Consider the following 23,131-nt stretch of genomic DNA (forward strand, 5'->3'; position numbering starts at 1 on the left):
TAGTTGTAGAGTCTGTTAGTAACTCCACTCACTACTTGTAGTTGTAGAGTCTGTTAGTAACTCCACTCACTACTTGTAGTTGTAGAGTCTGTTAGTAACTCCACTCACTACTTGTAGTTGGAGAGTCTGTTAGTAACTCCACTCACTACTTGTAGTTGTATAGTCAGTTAGTAACTCCACTCACTACTTGTAGTTGTAGAGTCTGTTAGTAACTCCACTCACTACTTGTAGTTGTATAGTCTGTTAGTAATTCCTCACTACTTGTAGTTGTAGAGTCTGTTAGTAACTCCACTCACTACTTGTAGTTGTATAGTCTGTTAGTAACTCCACTCACTACTTGTAGTTGTATAGTCTGTTAGTAACTCCACTCACTACTTGTAGTTGTATAGTCTGTTAGTAACTCCACTCACTACTTGTAGCTGTATAGTCTGTTAGTAACTCCACTCACTACTTGTAGCTGTATAGTCTGTTAGTAACTCCACTCACTACTTGTAGTTGTAGAGTCTGTTAGTAACTCCACTCACTACTTGTAGTTGTATAGTCTGTTAGTAACTCCACTCACTACTTGTAGTTGTAGAGTCTGTTAGTAACTCCTCACTACTTGTAGTTGTATAGTCTGTTAGTAACTCCACTCACTACTTGTAGTTGTATAGTCTGTTAGTAACTCCACTCACTACTTGTAGCTGTATAGTCTGTTAGTAACTCCACTCACTACTTGTAGTTGTAGAGTCTGTTAGTAACTCCACTCACTACTTGTAGTTGTAGAGTCAGTTAGTAACTCCACTCACTACTTGTAGTTGTAGAGTCAGTTAGTAACTCCACTCACTACTTGTAGTTGTAGAGTCTGTTAGTAACTCCACTCACTACTTGTAGTTGTATAGTCTGTTAGTAACTCCACTCACTACTTGTAGTTGTAGAGTCAGTTAGTAACTCCACTCACTACTTGTAGTTGTAGAGTCTGTTAGTAACTCCACTCACTACTTGTAGTTGTATAGTCAGTTAGTAACTCCACTCACTACTTGTAGTTGTATAGTCTGTTAGTAACTCCACTCACTACTTGTAGCTGTATAGTCTGTTAGTAACTCCACTCACTACCAGTAGCTGTATAGTCTGTTAGTAACTCCACTCACTACCAGTAGCTGTATAGTCTGTTAGTAACTCCACTCACTACCAGTAGCTGTATAGTCTGTTAGTAACTCCACTCACTACCAGTAGCTGTATAGTCTGTTAGTAACTCCACTCACTACCTGTAGCTGTATAGTCTGTTAGTAACTCCCCTCACTACTTGTAGTTGTAGAGTCTGTTAGTAACTCCACTCACTACTTGTAGTTGTATAGTCAGTTAGTAACTCCACTCACTACTTGTAGTTGTAGAGTCTGTTAGTAAATCCACTCACTACTTGTAGTTGTAGAGTCTGTTAGTAACTCCACTCACTACTTGTAGTTGTATAGTCAGTTAGTAACTCCACTCACTACTTGTAGTTGTATAGTCTGTTAGTAACTCCACTCACTACTTGTAGTTGTAGAGTCTGTTAGTAACTCCACTCACTACTTGTAGTTGTATAGTCTGTTAGTAACTCCACTCACTACTTGTAGCTGTATAGTCTGTTAGTAACTCCACTCACTACTTGTAGTTGTATAGTCAGTTAGTAACTCCACTCACTACTTGTAGTTGTATAGTCTGTTAGTAACTCCACTCACTACTTGTAGTTGTAGAGTCTGTTAGTAACTCCACTCACTACTTGTAGTTGTAGAGTCTGTTAGTAACTCCACTCACTACTTGTAGTTGTATAGTCAGTTAGTAACTCCACTCACTACTTGTAGTTGTATAGTCTGTTAGTAGCTCCACTCACTACTTGTAGCTGTATAGTCTGTTAGTAACTCCTCACTACTTGTAGTTGTAGAGTCTGTTAGTAACTCCACTCACTACTTGTAGTTGTAGAGTCTGTTAGTAACTCCACTCACTACTTGTAGTTGTAGAGTCTGTTAGTAACTCCACTCACTACTTGTAGTTGTAGAGTCTGTTAGTAACTCCACTCACTACTTGTAGCTGTATAGTCTGTTAGTAGCTCCACTCACTACTTGTAGCTGTATAGTCTGTTAGTAACTCCTCACTACTTGTAGTTGTAGAGTCTGTTAGTAACTCCACTCACTACTTGTAGTTGTAGAGTCTGTTAGTAACTCCACTCACTACTTGTAGTTGTAGAGTCTGTTAGTAACTCCACTCACTACTTGTAGTTGTAGAGTCTGTTAGTAACTCCACTCACTACTTGTAGCTGTATAGTCTGTTAGTAACTCCACTCACTACTTGTAGTTGTAGAGTCTGTTAGTAACTCCACTCACTACTTGTAGTTGTATAGTCTGTTAGTAACTCCACTCACTACTTGTAGTTGTATAGTCTGTTAGTAACTCCACTCACTACTTGTAGTTGTAGAGTCTGTTAGTAACTCCACTCACTACTTGTAGTTGTAGAGTCTGTTAGTAACTCCACTCACTACTTGTAGTTGTATAGTCTGTTAGTAACTCCACTCACTACTTGTAGTTGTATAGTCTGTTAGTAACTCCACTCACTACTTGTAGTTGTAGAGTCTGTTAGTAACTCCACTCACTACTTGTAGCTGTATAGTCTGTTAGTAACTCCACTCACTACTTGTAGTTGTAGAGTCTGTTAGTAACTCCACTCACTACTTGTAGTTGTATAGTCTGTTAGTAACTCCACTCACTACTTGTAGTTGTATAGTCTGTTAGTAACTCCACTCACTACTTGTAGTTGTAGAGTCTGTTAGTAACTCCACTCACTACTTGTAGTTGTAGAGTCTGTTAGTAACTCCACTCACTACTTGTAGTTGTAGAGTCTGTTAGTAACTCCACTCACTACTTGTAGTTGTATAGTCTGTTAGTAACTCCACTCACTACTTGTAGTTGTAGAGTCTGTTAGTAACTCCACTCACTACTTGTAGTTGTAGAGTCTGTTAGTAACTCCACTCACTACTTGTAGTTGTAGAGTCTGTTAGTAACTCCACTCACTACTTGTAGTTGGAGAGTCTGTTAGTAACTCCACTCACTACTTGTAGTTGTATAGTCAGTTAGTAACTCCACTCACTACTTGTAGTTGTAGAGTCTGTTAGTAACTCCACTCACTACTTGTAGTTGTATAGTCTGTTAGTAACTCCTCACTACTTGTAGTTGTAGAGTCTGTTAGTAACTCCACTCACTACTTGTAGTTGTATAGTCTGTTAGTAACTCCACTCACTACTTGTAGTTGTAGAGTCTGTTAGTAACTCCACTCACTACTTGTAGTTGTATAGTCTGTTAGTAACTCCTCACTACTTGTAGTTGTATAGTCTGTTAGTAACTCCACTCACTACCAGTAGCTGTATAGTCTGTTTAACTCCACTCACTACCAGTAGCTGTATAGTCTGTAGTAACTCCACTCACTACCTGTAGCTGTAGAGTCTGTTAGTAACTCCACTCACTACTTGTAGTTGTAGAGTCAGTTAGTAACTCCACTCACTACTTGTAGTTGTAGAGTCAGTTAGTAACTCCACTCACTACTTGTAGTTGTAGAGTCTGTTAGTAACTCCACTCACTACTTGTAGTTGTATAGTCTGTTAGTAACTCCACTCACTACTTGTAGTTGTAGAGTCAGTTAGTAACTCCACTCACTACTTGTAGTTGTAGAGTCTGTTAGTAACTCACTTACTACTTGTAGTTGTATAGTCCGTTAGTAACTCCACTCACTACTTGTAGTTGTATAGTCTGTTAGTAACTCCACTCACTACTTGTAGTTGTAGAGTCTGTTAGTAACTCCACTCACTACTTGTGTAGTGTATAGTCTGTTAGTAACTCCACTCACTACTTGTAGTTGTAGAGTCTGTTAGTAACTCCACTCACTACTTTTCTAACTCCACTCACTACGTGTAGTTGTAGAGTCCTGTTAGTAACTCCACTCACTACTTGTAGTTGTATAGTCTGTTAGTAACTCCACTCACTACTTGTAGTTGTAGAGTCTGTTAGTAACTCCCTCACTACTTGTAGTTGTAGAGTCTGTTAGTAACTCCACTCACTACTTGTAGTTGTAGAGTCTGTTAGTAACTCCACTCACTACTTGTAGTTGGAGAGTCTGTTAGTAACTCCACTCACTACTTGTAGTTTGTATAGTCAGTTAGTAACTCCACTCACTACTTGTAGTTGTAGAGTCTGTTAGTAACTCCACTCACTACTTGTAGTTGTATAGTCTGTTAGTAATTCCTCACTACTTGTAGTTGTAGAGTCGTTAGTAACTCCACTCACTACTTGTAGTTGTATAGTCTGTTAGTAACTCCACTCACTACTTGTAGTTGTAGAGTCTGTTAGTAACTCCACTCACTACTTGTAGTTGTATAGTCTGTTAGTAACTCCACTCACTACTTGTAGCTGTATAGTCCTGTTAGTAACTCCACTCACTACTTGTAGCTGTATAGTCTGTTAGTAACTCCACTCACTACTTGTAGTTGTAGAGTCTGTTAGTAACATCCACTCACTACTTGTAGTTGTATAGTCTGTTAGTAACTCCACTCACTACTTGTAGTTGTAGAGTCTGTTAGTAACTCCTCACTACTTGTAGTTGTATAGTCTGGTTAGTAACTCCACTCACTACTTGTAGTTGTATAGTCTGTTAGTAACTCCACTCACTACTTGTAGCTGTATAGTCTGTTAGTAACTCACTCACTACTTGTAGTTGTAGAGTCTGTTAGTAACTCCACTCACTACTTGTAGTTGTAGAGTCAGTTAGTAACTCCACTCACTACTTGTAGTTGTAGAGTCAGTTAGTAACTCCACTCACTACTTGTAGTTGTAGAGTCTGTTAGTAACTCCACTCACTACTTGTAGTTGTAAAGTCTGTTAGTAACTCCACTCACTACTTGTAGTTATATACTCTGTTAGTAACTCCACTCACTACTTGTAGTTGTATAGTCTGTAACTCCACTCATTACTTGTAGCAGTATAGTCAGTTAGTAACTCCACTCACTACTTGTAGTTGTCTAGTCTGTTAGTAACTCCACTCACTACTTGTAGTTGTATAGTCTGTTAGTAACTCCACTCACGACTTGTAGTTGTATAGTCTGTTAGTAACTCCACTCACTACTTGTAGTTGTATAGTCTGTTAGTAACTCCACTCACTACTTGTAGCTGTATAGTCTGTTAGTAACTCCACTCACTACTTGTAGCTGTATAGTTTGTTAGTAACTCCACTCACTACTTGTAGTTGTAGAGTCTGTTAGTAGCTCCCCTCACTACTTGTAGTTGTATAGTCTGTTAGTAACTCCACTCACTACTTGTAGTTGTATAGTCTGTAACTCCACTCACTACTTGTAGTTGTATAGTCTGTAACTCCACTCACTACTTGTAGTTGTATAGTCTGTAACTCCACTCATTACTTGTAGCAGTATAGTCAGTTAGTAACTCCACTCACTACTTGTAGTTGTCTAGTCTGTTAGTAACTCCACTCACTACTTGTAGTTGTATAGTCTGTTAGTAACTCCACTCACTACTTGTAGTTGTATAGTCTGTTAGTAACTCCACTCACTACTTGTAGCTGTATAGTCTGTTAGTAACTCCACTCACTACTTGTAGTTGTATAGTCAGTTAGTAACTCCACTCACTACTTGTAGTTGTATAGTCTGTTAGTAACTCCACTCACTACTTGTAGTTGTAGAGTCTGTTAGTAACTCCACTCACTACTTGTAGTTGTAGAGTCTGTTAGTAACTCCACTCACTACTTGTAGTTGTATAGTCAGTTAGTAACTCCACTCACTACTTGTAGTTGTATAGTCTGTTAGTAGCTCCACTCACTACTTGTAGCTGTATAGTCTGTTAGTAACTCCTCACTACTTGTAGTTGTAGAGTCTGTTAGTAACTCCACTCACTACTTGTAGTTGTAGAGTCTGTTAGTAACTCCACTCACTACTTGTAGTTGTAGAGTCTGTTAGTAACTCCACTCACTACTTGTAGTTGTAGAGTCTGTTAGTAACTCCACTCACTACTTGTAGCTGTATAGTCTGTTAGTAAGCTCCACTCACTACTTGTAGCTGTATAGTCTGTTAGTAACTCCTCACTACTTGTAGTTGTAGAGTCTGTTAGTAACTCCACTCACTACTTGTAGTTGTAGAGTCTGTTAGTAACTCCACTCACTACTTGTAGTTGTAGAGTCTGTTAGTAACTCCACTCACTACTTGTAGTTGTAGAGTCTGTTAGTAACTCCACTCACTACTTGTAGCTGTATAGTCTGTTAGTAACTCCACTCACTACTTGTAGTTGTAGAGTCTGTTAGTAACTCCACTCACTACTTGTAGTTGTATAGTCTGTTAGTAACTCCACTCACTACTTGTAGTTGTATAGTCTGTTAGTAACTCCACTCACTACTTGTAGTTGTAGAGTCTGTTAGTAACTCCACTCACTACTTGTAGTTGTAGAGTCTGTTAGTAACTCCACTCACTACTTGTAGTTGTATAGTCTGTTAGTAACTCCACTCACTACTTGTAGTTGTATAGTCTGTTAGTAACTCCACTCACTACTTGTAGTTGTAGAGTCTGTTAGTAACTCCACTCACTACTTGTAGCTGTATAGTCTGTTAGTAACTCCACTCACTACTTGTAGTTGTAGAGTCTGTTAGTAACTCCACTCACTACTTGTAGTTGTATAGTCTGTTAGTAACTCCACTCACTACTTGTAGTTGTATAGTCTGTTAGTAACTCCACTCACTACTTGTAGTTGTAGAGTCTGTTAGTAACTCCACTCACTACTTGTAGTTGTAGAGTCTGTTAGTAACTCCACTCACTACTTGTAGTTGTAGAGTCTGTTAGTAACTCCACTCACTACTTGTAGTTGTATAGTCTGTTAGTAACTCCACTCACTACTTGTAGTTGTAGAGTCTGTTAGTAACTCCACTCACTACTTGTAGTTGTAGAGTCTGTTAGTAACTCCACTCACTACTTGTAGTTGTAGAGTCTGTTAGTAACTCCACTCACTACTTGTAGTTGGAGAGTCTGTTAGTAACTCCACTCACTACTTGTAGTTGTATAGTCAGTTAGTAACTCCACTCACTACTTGTAGTTGTAGAGTCTGTTAGTAACTCCACTCACTACTTGTAGTTGTATAGTCTGTTAGTAACTCCTCACTACTTGTAGTTGTAGAGTCTGTTAGTAACTCCACTCACTACTTGTAGTTGTATAGTCTGTTAGTAACTCCACTCACTACTTGTAGTTGTAGAGTCTGTTAGTAACTCCACTCACTACTTGTAGTTGTATAGTCTGTTAGTAACTCCTCACTACTTGTAGTTGTATAGTCTGTTAGTAACTCCACTCACTACTTGTAGTTGTATAGTCTGTTAGTAACTCCACTCACTACTTGTAGCTGTATAGTCTGTTAGTAACTCCACTCACTACTTGTAGTTGTAGAGTCTGTTAGTAACTCCACTCACTACTTGTAGTTGTAGAGTCAGTTAGTAACTCCACTCACTACTTGTAGTTGTAGAGTCAGTTAGTAACTCCACTCACTACTTGTAGTTGTAGAGTCTGTTAGTAACTCCACTCACTACTTGTAGTTGTATAGTCTGTTAGTAACTCCACTCACTACTTGTAGTTGTAGAGTCAGTTAGTAACTCCACTCACTACTTGTAGTTGTAGAGTCTGTTAGTAACTCCACTCACTACTTGTAGTTGTATAGTCAGTTAGTAACTCCACTCACTACTTGTAGTTGTATAGTCTGTTAGTAACTCCACTCACTACTTGTAGTTGTATAGTCTGTTAGTAACTCCACTCACTACTTGTAGTTGTATAGTCTGTTAGTAACTCCACTCACTACTTGTAGTTGTATAGTCTGTTAGTAACTCCACTCACTACTTGTAGCTGTATAGTCTGTTAGTAACTCCACTCACTACTTGTAGCTGTATAGTCTGTTAGTAACTCCACTCACTACTTGTAGTTGTAGAGTCTGTTAGTAGCTCCCCTCACTACTTGTAGTTGTAGAGTCTGTTAGTAACTCCACTCACTACTTGTAGTTGTATAGTCAGTTAGTAACTCCACTCACTACTTGTAGTTGTAGAGTCTGTTAGTAAATCCACTCACTACTTGTAGTTGTAGAGTCTGTTAGTAACTCCACTCACTACTTGTAGTTGTATAGTCAGTTAGTAACTCCACTCACTACTTGTAGTTGTATAGTCTGTTAGTAACTCCACTCACTACTTGTAGTTGTAGAGTCTGTTAGTAACTCCACTCACTACTTGTAGTTGTATAGTCTGTTAGTAACTCCACTCACTACTTGTAGCTGTATAGTCTGTTAGTAACTCCACTCACTACTTGTAGTTGTATAGTCAGTTAGTAACTCCACTCACTACTTGTAGTTGTATAGTCTGTTAGTAACTCCACTCACTACTTGTAGTTGTAGAGTCTGTTAGTAACTCCACTCACTACTTGTAGTTGTAGAGTCTGTTAGTAACTCCACTCACTACTTGTAGTTGTATAGTCAGTTAGTAACTCCACTCACTACTTGTAGTTGTATAGTCTGTTAGTAACTCCACTCACTACTTGTAGTTGTAGAGTCTGTTAGTAACTCCACTCACTACTTGTAGTTGTATAGTCAGTTAGTAACTCCACTCACTACTTGTAGTTGTAGAGTCTGTTAGTAACTCCACTCACTACTTGTAGTTGTATAGTCTGTTAGTAACTCCACTCACTACTTGTAGTTGTATAGTCTGTTAGTAACTCCACTCACTACTTGTAGTTGTAGAGTCTGTTAGTAACTCCACTCACTACTTGTAGCTGTATAGTCTGTTAGTATCTCCACTCACTACTTGTAGCTGTATAGTCTGTTAGTAACTCCTCACTACTTGTAGTTGTAGAGTCTGTTAGTAACTCCACTCACTACTTGTAGTTGTAGAGTCTGTTAGTAACTCCACTCACTACTTGTAGTTGTAGAGTCTGTTAGTAACTCCACTCACTACTTGTAGTTGTAGAGTCTGTTAGTAACTCCACTCACTACTTGTAGCTGTATAGTCTGTTAGTAACTCCACTCACTACTTGTAGTTGTAGAGTCTGTTAGTAACTCCACTCACTACTTGTAGTTGTATAGTCTGTTAGTAACTCCACTCACTACTTGTAGTTGTATAGTCTGTTAGTAACTCCACTCACTACTTGTAGTTGTAGAGTCTGTTAGTAACTCCACTCACTACTTGTAGTTGTAGAGTCTGTTAGTAACTCCACTCACTACTTGTAGTTGTATAGTCTGTTAGTAACTCCACTCACTACTTGTAGTTGTATAGTCTGTTAGTAACTCCACTCACTACTTGTAGTTGTAGAGTCTGTTAGTAACTCCACTCACTACTTGTAGCTGTATAGTCTGTTAGTAACTCCACTCACTACTTGTAGTTGTAGAGTCTGTTAGTAACTCCACTCACTACTTGTAGTTGTATAGTCTGTTAGTAACTCCACTCACTACTTGTAGTTGTATAGTCTGTTAGTAACTCCACTCACTACTTGTAGTTGTAGAGTCTGTTAGTAACTCCACTCACTACTTGTAGTTGTAGAGTCTGTTAGTAACTCCACTCACTACTTGTAGTTGTATAGTCTGTTAGTAACTCCACTCACTACTTGTAGTTGTAGAGTCTGTTAGTAACTCCACTCACTACTTGTAGTTGTATAGTCTGTTAGTAACTCCACTCACTACTTGTAGTTGTATAGTCAGTTAGTAACTCCACTCACTACTTGTAGTTGTATAGTCTGTTAGTAACTCCACTCACTACTTGTAGTTGTAGAGTCTGTTAGTAACTCCACTCACTACTTGTAGTTGTAGAGTCAGTTAGTAACTCCACTCACTACTTGTAGTTGTAGAGTCTGTTAGTAACTCCACTCACTACTTGTAGTTGTATAGTCTGTTAGTAACTCCACTCACTACTTGTAGTTGTAGAGTCTGTTAGTAACTCCACTCACTACTTGTAGTTGTAGAGTCTGTTAGTAACTCCACTCACTACTTGTAGCTGTATAGTCTGTTAGTAGCTCCACTCACTACTTGTAGCTGTATAGTCTGTTAGTAACTCCTCACTACTTGTAGTTGTAGAGTCTGTTAGTAACTCCACTCACTACTTGTAGTTGTAGAGTCTGTTAGTAACTCCACTCACTACTTGTAGTTGTAGAGTCTGTTAGTAACTCCACTCACTACTTGTAGTTGTAGAGTCTGTTAGTAACTCCACTCACTACTTGTAGCTGTATAGTCTGTTAGTAGCTCCACTCACTACTTGTAGCTGTATAGTCTGTTAGTAACTCCTCACTACTTGTAGTTGTAGAGTCTGTTAGTAACTCCACTCACTACTTGTAGTTGTAGAGTCTGTTAGTAACTCCACTCACTACTTGTAGTTGTAGAGTCTGTTAGTAACTCCACTCACTACTTGTAGTTGTAGAGTCTGTTAGTAACTCCACTCACTACTTGTAGCTGTATAGTCTGTTAGTAACTCCACTCACTACTTGTAGTTGTAGAGTCTGTTAGTAACTCCACTCACTACTTGTAGTTGTATAGTCTGTTAGTAACTCCACTCACTACTTGTAGTTGTATAGTCTGTTAGTAACTCCACTCACTACTTGTAGTTGTAGAGTCTGTTAGTAACTCCACTCACTACTTGTAGTTGTAGAGTCTGTTAGTAACTCCACTCACTACTTGTAGTTGTATAGTCTGTTAGTAACTCCACTCACTACTTGTAGTTGTATAGTCTGTTAGTAACTCCACTCACTACTTGTAGTTGTCTAGTCTGTTAGTAACTCCACTCACTACTTGTAGTTGTATTGCCTGTTAGTAACTCCACTAACTACTTGTAGTTGTATAGTCTGTTAGTAACTCCACTCACAACTTGTAGTTGTCTAGTCTGTTAGTAACTCCACTCACTACTTGTAGTTGTATAGTCTGTTAGTAACTCCACTCACTACTTGTAGTTGTATAGTCTGTTAGTAACTCCACTCACTACTTGTAGTTGTAGAGTCTGTTAGTAACTCCACTCACTACTTGTAGTTGTATAGTCTGTTAGTAACTCCACTCACTACTTGTAGTTGTAGAGTCTGTTAGTAACTCCACTCACTACTTGTAGTTGTATAGTCTGTTAGTAACTCCACTCACTACTTGTAGTTGTATAGTCTGTTAGTAACTCCTCACTACTTGTAGTTGTATAGTCTGTTAGTAACTCCACTCACTACTTGTAGTTGTAGAGTCTGTTAGTAACTCCACTCACTACTTGTAGTTGTAGAGTCTGTTAGTAACTCCACTCACTACTTGTAGTTGTATAGTCTGTTAGTAACTCCACTCACTACTTGTAGTTGTATAGTCTGTTAGTAACTCCACTCACTACTTGTAGCTGTATAGTCTGTTATTAACTCCACTCACTACTTGTAGTTGTAGAGTCTGTTAGTAACTCCACTCACTACTTGTAGTTGTATAGTCTGTTAGTAGCTCCACTCACTACTTGTAGTTGTATAGTCTGTTAGTAACTCCACTCACTACTTGTAGTTGTATAGTCTGTTAGTAACTCCACTCACTACTTGTAGTTGTATAGTCTGTTAGTAGCTCCACTCACTACTTGTAGTTGTATAGTCTGTTAGTAACTCCACTCACTACTTGTAGCTGTATAGTCTGTTAGTAACTCCACTCACTACTTGTAGTTGTAGAGTCTGTTAGTAACTCCACTCACTACTTGTAGTTGTAGAGTCTGTTAGTAACTCCACTCACTACTTGTAGTTGTATAGTCTGTTAGTAACTCCACTCACTACTTGTAGCTGTATAGTCTGTTAGTAACTCCACTCACTACTTGTAGTTGTATAGTCTGTTAGTAACTCCACTCACTACTTGTAGTTGTATAGTCTGTTAGTAACTCCACTCACTACTTGTAGTTGTCTAGTCTGTTAGTAACTCCACTCACTACTTGTAGTTGTATTGCCTGTTAGTAACTCCACTAACTACTTGTAGTTGTATAGTCTGTTAGTAACTCCACTCACTACTTGTAGTTGTAGAGTCTGTTAGTAACTCCACTCACTACTTGTAGTTGTATAGTCTGTTAGTAACTCCACTCACTACTTGTAGCTGTATAGTCTGTTAGTAACTCCACTCACTACTTGTAGTTGTATAGTCTGTTAGTAGCTCCACTCACTACTTGTAGTTGTATAGTCTGTTAGTAACTCCACTCACTACTTGTAGTTGTAGAGTCTGTTAGTAACTCCACTCACTACTTGTAGTTGTAGAGTCTGTTAGTAACTCCACTCACTACTTGTAGCTGTATAGTCTGTTAGTAACTCCACTCACTACTTGTAGTTGTATAGTCTGTTAGTAACTCCACTCACTACTTGTAGTTGTATAGTCTGTTAGTAACTCTACTCACTACTTGTAGTTGTATAGTCTGTTAGTAACTCCACTCACTACTTGTAGCTGTATAGTCTGTTAGTAACTCCACTCACTACTTGTAGTTGTAGAGTCTGTTAGTAACTCCACTCACTACTTGTAGTTGTAGAGTCTGTTAGTAACTCCACTCACTACTTGTAGTTGTGTAGTCTGTTAGTAACTCCACTCACTACTTGTAGTTGTATAGTCTGTTAGTAACTCCACTCACTACTTGTAGTTGTATAGTCTGTTAGTAACTCCACTCACTACTTGTAGCTGTATAGTCTGTTAGTAACTCCACTCACTACTTGTAGCTGTATAGTCAGTAACTCCACTCACTACTTGTAGTTGTATAGTCTGTTAGTAACTCCACTCACTACTTGTAGTTGTATAGTCTGTTAGTAACTCTACTCACTACTTGTAGTTGTCTAGTCTGTTAGTAACTCCACTCACTACTTGTAGTTGTAGAGTCTGTTAGTAACTCCACCCACTACTTGTAGTTGTAGAGTCTGTTAGTAACTCTACTCACTACTTGTAGTTGTATAGTCTGTTAGTAACTCCACTCACTACTTGTAGCTGTATAGTCTGTTAGTAACTCCACTCACTACTTGTAGTTGTATAGTCTGTTAGTAACTCCACTCACTACTTGTAGTTGTATAGTCTGTTAGTAACTCCACTCACTACTTGTAGTTGTCTAGTCTGTTAGTAACTCCACTCACTACTTGTAGTTGTATTGCCTGTTAGTAACTCCACTAACTACTTGTAGTTGTATAGTCTGTTAGTAACTCCACTCACAACTTGTAGTTGTAGAGTCTGTTAGTAACTCCACTCACTACTTGTAGTTGTATAGTCTGTTAGTAGCTCCACTCACTACTTGTAGCTGTATAGTCTGTTAGTAACTCCACTCACTACTTGTAGTTGTATAGTCTGTTAGTAACTCCACTCACTACTTGTAGTTGTATAGTCTGTTAGTAACTCCACTCACTACTTGTAGTTGTAGAGTCTGTTAGTAACTCCACTCACTACTTGTAGTTGTAGAGTCTGTTAGTAACTCCACTCACTACTTGTAGCTGTATAGTCTGTTAGTAACTCCACTCACTACTTGTAGTTGTATAGTCTGTTAGTAACTCCACTCACTACTTGTAGTTGTATAGTCTGTTAGTAACTCTACTCACTACTTGTAGTTGTATAGTCTGTTAGTAACTCCACTCACTACTTGTAGCTGTATAGTCTGTTAGTAACTCCACTCACTACTTGTAGTTGTATAGTCTGTTAGTAACTCCACTCACTACTTGTAGTTGTATAGTCTGTTAGTAACTCCACTCACTACTTGTAGTTGTCTAGTCTGTTAGTAACTCCACTCACTACTTGTAGTTGTATTGCCTGTTAGTAACTCCACTCACTACTTGTAGTTGTATAGTCTGTTAGTAACTCCACTCACTACTTGTAGTTGTATAGTCTGTTAGTAACTCCACTCACTACTTGTAGTTGTATAGTCTGTTAGTATCTCCACTCACTACTTGTAGCTGTATAGTCTGTTAGTAACTCCACTCACTACTTGTAGTTGTATAGTCTGTTAGTAACTCCACTCACTACTTGTAGTTGTATAGTCTGTTAGTAACTCCACTCACTACTTGTAGTTGTATAGTCTGTTAGTAACTCCACTCACTACTTGTAGTTGTAGAGTCTGTTAGTAACTCCACTCACTACTTGTAGCTGTATAGTCTGTTAGTAACTCCACTCACTACTTGTAGTTGTATAGTCTGTTAGTAACTCCACTCACTACTTGTAGTTGTATAGTCTGTTAGTAACTCTACTCACTACTTGTAGTTGTATAGTCTGTTAGTAACTCCACTCACTACTTGTAGCTGTATAGTCTGTTAGTAACTCCACTCACTACTTGTAGTTGTAGAGTCTGTTAGTAACTCCACTCACTACTTGTAGTTGTAGAGTCTGTTAGTAACTCCACTCACTACTTGTAGTTGTGTAGTCTGTTAGTAACTCCACTCACTACTTGTAGTTGTAGAGTCTGTTAGTAACTCCACTCACTACTTGTAGTTGTATAGTCTGTTAGTAACTCCACTCACTACTTGTAGTTGTAGAGTCTGTTAGTAACTCCACTCACTACTTGTAGTTGTAGAGTCTGTTAGTAACTCCACTCACTACTTGTAGCTGTATAGTCTGTTAGTAACTCCACTCACTACTTGTAGTTGTAGAGTCTGTTAGTAACTCCACTCACTACTTGTAGTTGTATAGTCTGTTAGTAACTCCACTCACTACTTGTAGCTGTATAGTCTGTTAGTAACTCCACTCACTACTTGTAGTTGTAGAGTCTGTTAGTAACTCCACTCACTACTTGTAGCTGTAGAGTCTGTTAGTAACTCCACTCACTACTTGTAGTTGTATAGTCTGTTAGTAACTCCACTCACTACTTGTAGTTGTAGAGTCTGTTAGTAACTCCACTCACTACTTGTAGTTGTATAGTCTGTTAGTAACTCCACTCACTACTTGTAGCTGTATAGTCTGTTAGTAACTCCACTCACTACTTGTAGTTGTATAGTCTGTTAGTAACTCCACTCACTACTTGTAGTTGTATAGTCTGTTAGTAACTCCACTCACTACTTGTAGTTGTATAGTCTGTTAGTAACTCCACTCACTACTTGTAGCTGTATAGTCTGTTAGTAACTCCACTCACTACTTGTAGTTGTATAGTCTGTTAGTAACTCCACTCACTACTTGTAGCTGTATAGTCTGTTAGTAACTCCACTCACTACTTGTAGTTGTATAGTCTGTTAGTAACTCCACTCACTACTTGTAGTTGTAGAGTCTGTTAGTAACTCCACTCACTACTTGTAGTTGTAGAGTCTGTTAGTAACTCCACTCACTACTTGTAGTTGTAGAGTCTGTTAGTAACTCCACTCACTACTTGTAGTTGTATAGTCTGTTAGTAACTCCACTCACTACTTGTAGTTGTATAGTCTGTTAGTAACTCCACTCACTACTTGTAGTTGTATAGTCTGTTAGTAACTCCACTCACTACTTGTAGTTGTCTAGTCTGTTAGTAACTCCACTCACTACTTGTAGTTGTATAGTCTGTTAGTAACTCCACTCACTACTTGTAGTTGTATAGTCCTTTTTTTCACCTTTATTTAACCAGGTCAGCTAGTTGAGAACAAGTTCTCATTTACAACCTGGCCAAGATAAAGCAAAGCAGTTCGACACATACAACACAGGTACACATGGAATAACCATACATACAGTCAATAATACAGTAGAAAAAAATTATATATATATATATATATACAGTGTGTGCAAATGAGGTAAGATAAGGGAGGTAAGGCAATAAAATAGGTGATAGTGCCGAGGTAATTACAATATAGCAATTGTAATTGGCACCCCCATAGAGAATTCCATAGGTCCGGACAACAGGCCCTCCGATTTGACACACTGAACTCTATCTGAGAAGTAGTTGGTGAACCAGGCGAGGCAGTCATTTGAGAAACCAAGGCTGTTGAGTCTGCCGATAAGAATGTCGTGATTGACAGAGTCGAAAGCCTTGGCCAGGTCGATGAAGACGGCTGCACAGTGTTGTCTCTTATCGATGGCAGTTATGATATCGTTTAGGACCTTGACCGTGGATGAGGTGCACCCATGACCAGCTCGGATGCCAGATTGCATAGCGGAGAACGTACGGTGGGATTCGAAATGGTCGGTGATCTGTTTGTTAACTTGGCTTTCGAAAACCTTAGAAAGGCAGGGTAGGATAGATACAGGTCTGTAGCAGTTTGGGTCTAGAGTGTCTCCCTCTTTGAAGAGGGGGATGACCGCGGCAGCTTTCCAATCTTTGGGGATCTCAGACGATACAAAAGAGGTTGAACAGGCTAGTAATAGGGGTTGCAACAATTTCGGCAGATAATTTTAGAGAGGGTCAAGATTGTCTAGCCCGGCTGATTTGTAGAGGTTCAGAATTTGCAGCTCTTTCAGAACATCAGCTATCTGGATTTGGGTGAAGGAGAAATGGGGGAGGCTTGGGCGAGTTGCTGTGGGGGGTGCAGGGCAGTTGACCGGGGTAGGGGTAGCCAGGTGGAAGGCATGGCCAGCCGTAGAAAAATGCTTATTGAAATTCTCAAATATCGTGGATTTATCGGTGGTGACAGTGTTTCCTAGCCTAGGTGCAGTGGGCAGCTGGGAAGAGGGGCTCTTATTCGCCATTAACTTTTTTGAATTTGTGCTATTTGTAATTTCACTCACTACTTGTTGCTGTATAGTCCGTTTGTAACCCATTAGACTATTAGAATTAGAATCAGAACAGAGCATTAGATTAGAATTAGAATCCATTTTAGTATTAGACTATTAGAACTAGAATCAAAACAGAGTATTAGAACCCATTAGACTATTAGAACTAGAATCAGAACACAGAGCATTAGATTCGAATTAGAATCCATTTTAGTATTAGACTATTAGAACTAGAATCAGAACAGAGTATTAGAACTAGAATCCGTTAGAGTATTCTACAGTATATCTTCAGAACCCATCAGAGTATTTTCTACAGTATACTGTAAATCTCCATGATAATACCTTGGCGAAGAGCTGCAGGGAGTCTGGGTGGTTGAGTTTCAGTTGGAGCTCCAGAGAGTGGAGGACTGTTTCCTGTAGCTCCTCAATGGGCTTCACATTCAGCAGGCCTGGACGATCTACACACACACACACACACACACACACACACACACACACACACACACACACACACACACACACACACACACACACACACACACACACACACACACACACACACACACACACACACACACACACACACACACACACACACAGGATGTGTCAGCTTGAGGCTTTCAGCACAACTTGTTTAATGCAGGACTGAGAGCTGAGGTTGATATGTGTGTGAAAGGGGAATGTGTCTGATAAAGTCATGATTTAAATAACTGTTAGTTATATTTTCTATAACTATATTTAATTATATTTTAAGCCTGGCTAAAATGTATGTTGTATGCGTGTTGTATAGGGTAAAATACCAGGAGTGTTGTATAGGGCACCAGGTAGAGTACCAGGCAAGATGGTCCCCCATACATACACTATGTATGTGGAAATGCATTCAAATTAGTGTATTCAGCTATTTCAGCCACACCTGTTACTGAGAGGTGTATTTTTTTATTTTTTTATTTAACCTTTATTTAACCAGGAAGCGCTCATTGAGTTTTGAAATCTCTTTTTAAAGAGTGTCCTGGCCAAGATTGGCAGCACCAAGTCATTACACAATTACAGACATGACAAACTACTGGTAATCTAGTAAAAACCTTAGTAAAAAGAATACATAGGAGTATAACAAAATCATAAAACAGCAAATTAAAAACATTGACAAGTCAGAGAATCAGTCTCAAAATCCTTCATCAATGATTTAAAAACACCAATCAGGACAAGTTCTTCCAGTTTTAAAGTATTTTGTAAGGCGTTCCAAGCCGATGGCGCAGAGTACATAAAATCCCTTTTACCAAATTCAGTTCGGACATTTGGAAAGAAGGAAGTACCCACCACATTTCTGAACAATAAATAATGCCCAAATAAAATGTTAGTAAACCCAAAATGGCTTTGTAAATATAAGTATACCAGTGACTGAGCCTACGATTGACTACAGAAGGCCAGCCAACCCTGGTATATAAAGTGCAGTAGTATAAGATCGAGCACACAGCCATGCAATCTCCATAGGCACATTGGAGGTAGAATGGCCATACTGAAGAGCTCAGTTTTTTTTTTTATTATAAAAAAAGTATTTCACCTTTAATTACCTAGGCAAGTCAGTTAAGAACAAATTCTTATTTTCAATGACGGCCTAGAAACAGTGGATTAACTGCCTTGTTCAGGGGCAGAACGACAGATTTTTACCTTGTCAGCTCGGCGATTCGATCTTGCAACTTTTCGGTTGCTTGTCCAACGCTCTAACCACTAGGCTACCTGCCACCCCCTCTAACCACTAGGCTACCTGCCACCCCCTCTAACCACTAGGCTACCTGCCACCCCCTCTAACCACTAGGCTACCTGCCACCCCCTCTAACCACTAGGCTACCTGCCACCCCCTCTAACCACTAGACTACCTGCCACCCCCTCTAACCACTAGGCTACCTGCCACCCCCTCTAACCACTAGGCTACCTGCCACCCCCTCTAACCACTAGGCTACCTGCCACCCCCTCTAACCACTAGGCTACCTGCCACCCCCTCTAACCACTAGGCTACCTGCCTCCCCCCTCTAACCACTAGGCTACCTGCCACCCCCTCTAACCACTAGGCTACCTGCCACCCCCTCTAACCACTAGGCTACCTGCCACCCCCTCTAACCACTAGGCTACCTGCCACCCCCTCTAACCACTAGGCTACCTGCCACCCCCTCTAACCACTAGGCTACCTGCCACCCCCTCTAACCACTAGGCTACCTGCCACCCCCTCTAACCACTAGGCTACCTGCCACCCCCTCTAACCACTAGGCTACCTGCCACCCCCTCTAACCACTAGGCTACCTGCCGCCCCCTCTAACCACTAGGCTACCTGCCACCCCCTCTAACCACTAGGCTACCTGCCACCCCCTCTAACCACTAGGCTACCTGCCGCCCCCTCTAACCACTAGGCTACCTGCCGCCCCCTCTAACCACTAGGCTACCTGCCACCCCCTCTAACCACTAGGCTACCTGCCGCCCCCTCTAACCACTAGGCTACCTGCCACCCCCTCTAACCACTAGGCTACCTGCCGCCCCCTCTAACCACTAGGCTACCTGCCACCCCCTCTAACCACTAGGCTACCTGCCACCCCCTCTAACCACTAGGCTACCTGCCACCCCCTCTAACCACTAGGCTACCTGCCGCCCCCTCTAACCACTAGGCTACCTGCCGCCCCCTCTAACCACTAGGCTACCTGCCACCCCCTCTAACCACTAGGCTACCTGCCACCCCCTCTAACCACTAGGATACCTGCCACCCCAGTGACATTCAATGTGGCACCATCATAGGATACCTCCTTTCCAACAAGTCAGTTTGTGAAATTTCTGCCCTGCTAGAGCTGCCTCCGTCAACTGTAAGTGCTGTTATTGTAAAGTGGAAACTTCTAGGAGCAACAATGGCTCAGCCACGAAGTGGTAGGCCACACAAGCTCACAGAACAGGACCGCGTAGCGAGTAAAAATCATCTGTCCTCGGTTGCAACACTAACTACCGAGTTCCAAACTGCCTCTGGAAGCAACGTCAGCACAAGAACTGTTCTTCGGGAACTTCAAGAAATGGGTTTCCATGGCCGGGCAGCCTAAGATCACCATGCGCAATGCCAAGCGTCGGCTGGAGGGGTGTAAAGCTCACTGCCACTGGACTCAGGAACAATGGAAACACGAGTAAGGAATCACTCTTCACCATCTGGCAGTCCGACGGATTAATCTGGGTTTGGCGGATACCAGGAGAACGCTACCTGCCCGAATACATAGGCCCTTTCCTGTTTCAGCATGACAATGCCCCCATGCAGAAAGAGAGGTCCATATAGAAATAGTTTGTCTAGATCGGTGTGGAAGACCTTGACTGTCCTTGCACAGAGCCCTGACCTCAATCCCATTGAACACCTTTGGGATGAATTGGAACACCGACTGCGAGCCAGGCCTAATCGCTCAACATCAGTGCCCGACTTCACTAATGCTCTTGTGGCTGAATGGAAGCAAGTCCCCGCAGCAATATTCCAACATCTAGTGGAAAGCCTTCCCAGAACAGTGGAGGCTGTTATAGCAGCAAAGGGGGGACCAACTACATATTGATGCCCATGATTTTGGAATTAGATATTCGACGAGCACGTGTCCACATACTTTTTTTGGTCATGTAGTGTACATGTCTTGTTGTGGACAAGACCCACCTGCCCCCCCTAACCGTAACCCCTCTAGTCAATATGCATATAAGTGATGGAGCTAAAGGTTGCCACGTTCAAGGAGCAAAAAACTAATCCGGACGCTTATAAGAAATCCCGCTATGCCCTCCGACGTACCATCAAACAGACAAAGCGTCAATACAGGATGAAGATTGAATCCTACTACAGGATCGAATCCTCTGGCGCTCGTCAGATGTGGTAGGGCTTACAAATGATCATGGATTACAAATGGAAACCCAGCCGTGAGCTGCCCAGTGACACGAGCCTACCAGATTAGCTAAGTGCCTTATATGCTCGCTTCGAGGCAAGCAACACTGAACCATGCATGAGAGCACCAGCTGTTCTAGACGACTGTGTGATCACGCTCTTCACTGTGTCTTCACTGACATTTTCAACCTCTTCCTGACCCAATCTGTAATACCTACATGTTTCAAGTAGACCACCATAGTCCCTGTACCCAAGAACGCCAAGGTAAACTACCTAAATGACTTCCACCCAGTAGGACTCATATCTGTAGCCATAAATTGCTTTGAAAGGCTGGTCATGGCTCACAGCAACACCATCATCCTGGAAACCCTAGACTCACTCCAATTTGCATTCCGCCCCAACAGATCACACAAACTCTATTGCACTCCACCCTGCCCTTTCCCACCTAGACAAAAGGAACACCTATGTGAAATGCTGTTCATTGACTACAGCTCATCACAAAGCTAATGACCCTGGGACTGCAACTGGATCCTGGACTTCCTGACGGGCCGACCCCAGGTGGTGAGGGTAGGCAACAACACATCCGCCACGCTGACCATACTTCCTGTTCACCCACGACTGCATGGCCAAGCACGACTCCAACCACATCAAGAAGTTTGCAGACGGCACGATAGTGGTAGGCCTGATCACTGACAACGATGAGACAACCTATAGGGAGGTCAGAGACAACAACCTCTTCCTCAACGTGAGTAAGACAAAGGAGCTGATCGTGGACTACAGGAAAAGGAGGGCCGAACACGCCCCCATTTACATTGACAGGGCTGTAGTGGATTGGGTCGAGAGCGTCAAGTTCCTTCACTAAGGAACTATCATGGTCCTAACACACCAAGGCAGTAGTGAAGAGGGCACAAAAATGCATATTCCCCCTCAGGGATAGAGAGAGCGATATAGAGAGAGCAATATAGATAGATGAATAGAGAGCGAGAGAGGGAGAGAAATAGCGAGTGATAGAGAGTTCAAGGTTGGAGTGTTATCAAACAGTAAAGCCACTGCTCACCGATCAATCTAAAGGTAAATTATCTGGGTTAGTTGTATAATCTGTGAGAGAGAAAGGGGTGGAGGGGCGGGGGGTAGTGATTGTGACTCAGCAGTAGGCTATAGTGTATAATGAAGCACTGACTCTAATATAACCCTTACATAACCCTAATATAAAACTAAACCTAATATAACCATAACCCTAACATAACCCTAACCCTAATATAACCCTAACCCTAACATAACCCTAACATAACCCTAACATAACCCTAACCCTAACATAACCCTAACCCTAACATAACCCTAACATAACCCTAACATAACCCTAACCCAAACATAACCCTAACATAACCCTAACCCTAATATAACCCTAACCCTAATATAACCCTAATATAACCCTAACCCTAATATAACCCTAACCCTAATATAACCCTAATATAACCCTAACCCTAATATAACCCTAATATAACCCTAATGTTATTGTGGGTGTAGCGAAATGCTTGTGTTCCTAGCTCCAACACTGCAGTAGTATAACAATTCACATACAATACACACAGCTAAAAGTAAAATAATGGAATTAAGAAATATATAAATATTAGGACGAGCAACGTCGGAGTGGCATTGACAAAAATACAGTATATACATATGAAATGAGTAAAGCAGTATGTAAACATTATTAAAGTGACCAGTGATTCCATGTCTATGTATATAGGGCAGCAGCCTCTAAGGTGCAGGGTTCAGTAACCGGGTGGTAGCTGGCTAGTCTGATGGCCTTGAGATAGAAACTGTTTTTCAATCTCTCGCTCCCAGCTTTGATGCACCTGTACTGACCTCGCCTTCTGGATGGTAGCGGCATGAACAGGCAGTGGCTCGGGTGGTTGTCCTTGATTATCTTTTTGGCCTTCCTTTGACATCGGGTGCTGTAGGTGTCCTGTAGGGCGGGTAGTTTGGCCCCGGTAATGGGTTGGGCAGACCGCACTACCCTCTGGAGAGCCTTGCGGTTGTGGGTGGTGCTGTTGCCGTACCAGGCGGTAATACAGCCCGACAGGATGTTTTCAATTGTGCATCTGTAAAAATTTGTGAAGGTTTCAAGTGACAAGTCAAATGTCTTTAGCCTCCTGAGGTTGAAGAGGCTCTGTTGCGCCTTCTTCACTGGGTGGTCTATTTCAATTTGTCAGTGATGTGTATGCCAAGGAACTTGAAGCTTTCCACCTTCTCCACTGCGGTCCTGTTGTTGTGGATAGGGGGTGCACCCTCTGCTGTTTCCTGAAATCCACAATCATCTCCTTTGTTTTGTTGACGTTGAGTGAGGTTGTTGTCCAGGCACCACACTCCCAGAGCCCTCACCTCCTCCCTGTAGGCTGTCTCATCATCGTTGGTAATCAAGCCTACTACTATTGTGTCGTCTGCATTTAACACCATAGGGTACCATGGTGTTGAATACTGAGCTATCGTCAATAAACAACATTCTTACATAGGTATTCCTCTTCTCCAGATGGGATAGGGCAGTGTGCAGAGTAATGGTGATTGCATCGTCTGTGGATCTATTGGGGCGGTAAGCAAATTTAAGTGGGTCTAGGGTGGC

The 23,131-nt window shown here is 41.1% G+C and overlaps 1 protein-coding gene across 2 annotated transcripts in view; it reads right to left on the reverse strand.

Moving 5' to 3' along the window:
* pparg (peroxisome proliferator-activated receptor gamma) overlaps positions 1 to 23,131 on the reverse strand; it is a 137,108-nt gene that overhangs the window by 11,405 nt on the left and 102,572 nt on the right. For both annotated transcript variants that reach the window (XM_038983283.1, XM_038983282.1), the window contains one exon: positions 16,971 to 17,086. In XM_038983283.1, coding sequence (XP_038839211.1) covers positions 16,971 to 17,086 — 116 coding nt within the window. The remainder of the gene's footprint in view (positions 1 to 16,970; positions 17,087 to 23,131) is intronic.

This window comes from Salvelinus namaycush, unplaced genomic scaffold, assembly GCF_016432855.1.
Source record: "Salvelinus namaycush isolate Seneca unplaced genomic scaffold, SaNama_1.0 Scaffold157, whole genome shotgun sequence".
NCBI classification, from domain to species: domain Eukaryota; kingdom Metazoa; phylum Chordata; class Actinopteri; order Salmoniformes; family Salmonidae; genus Salvelinus; species Salvelinus namaycush.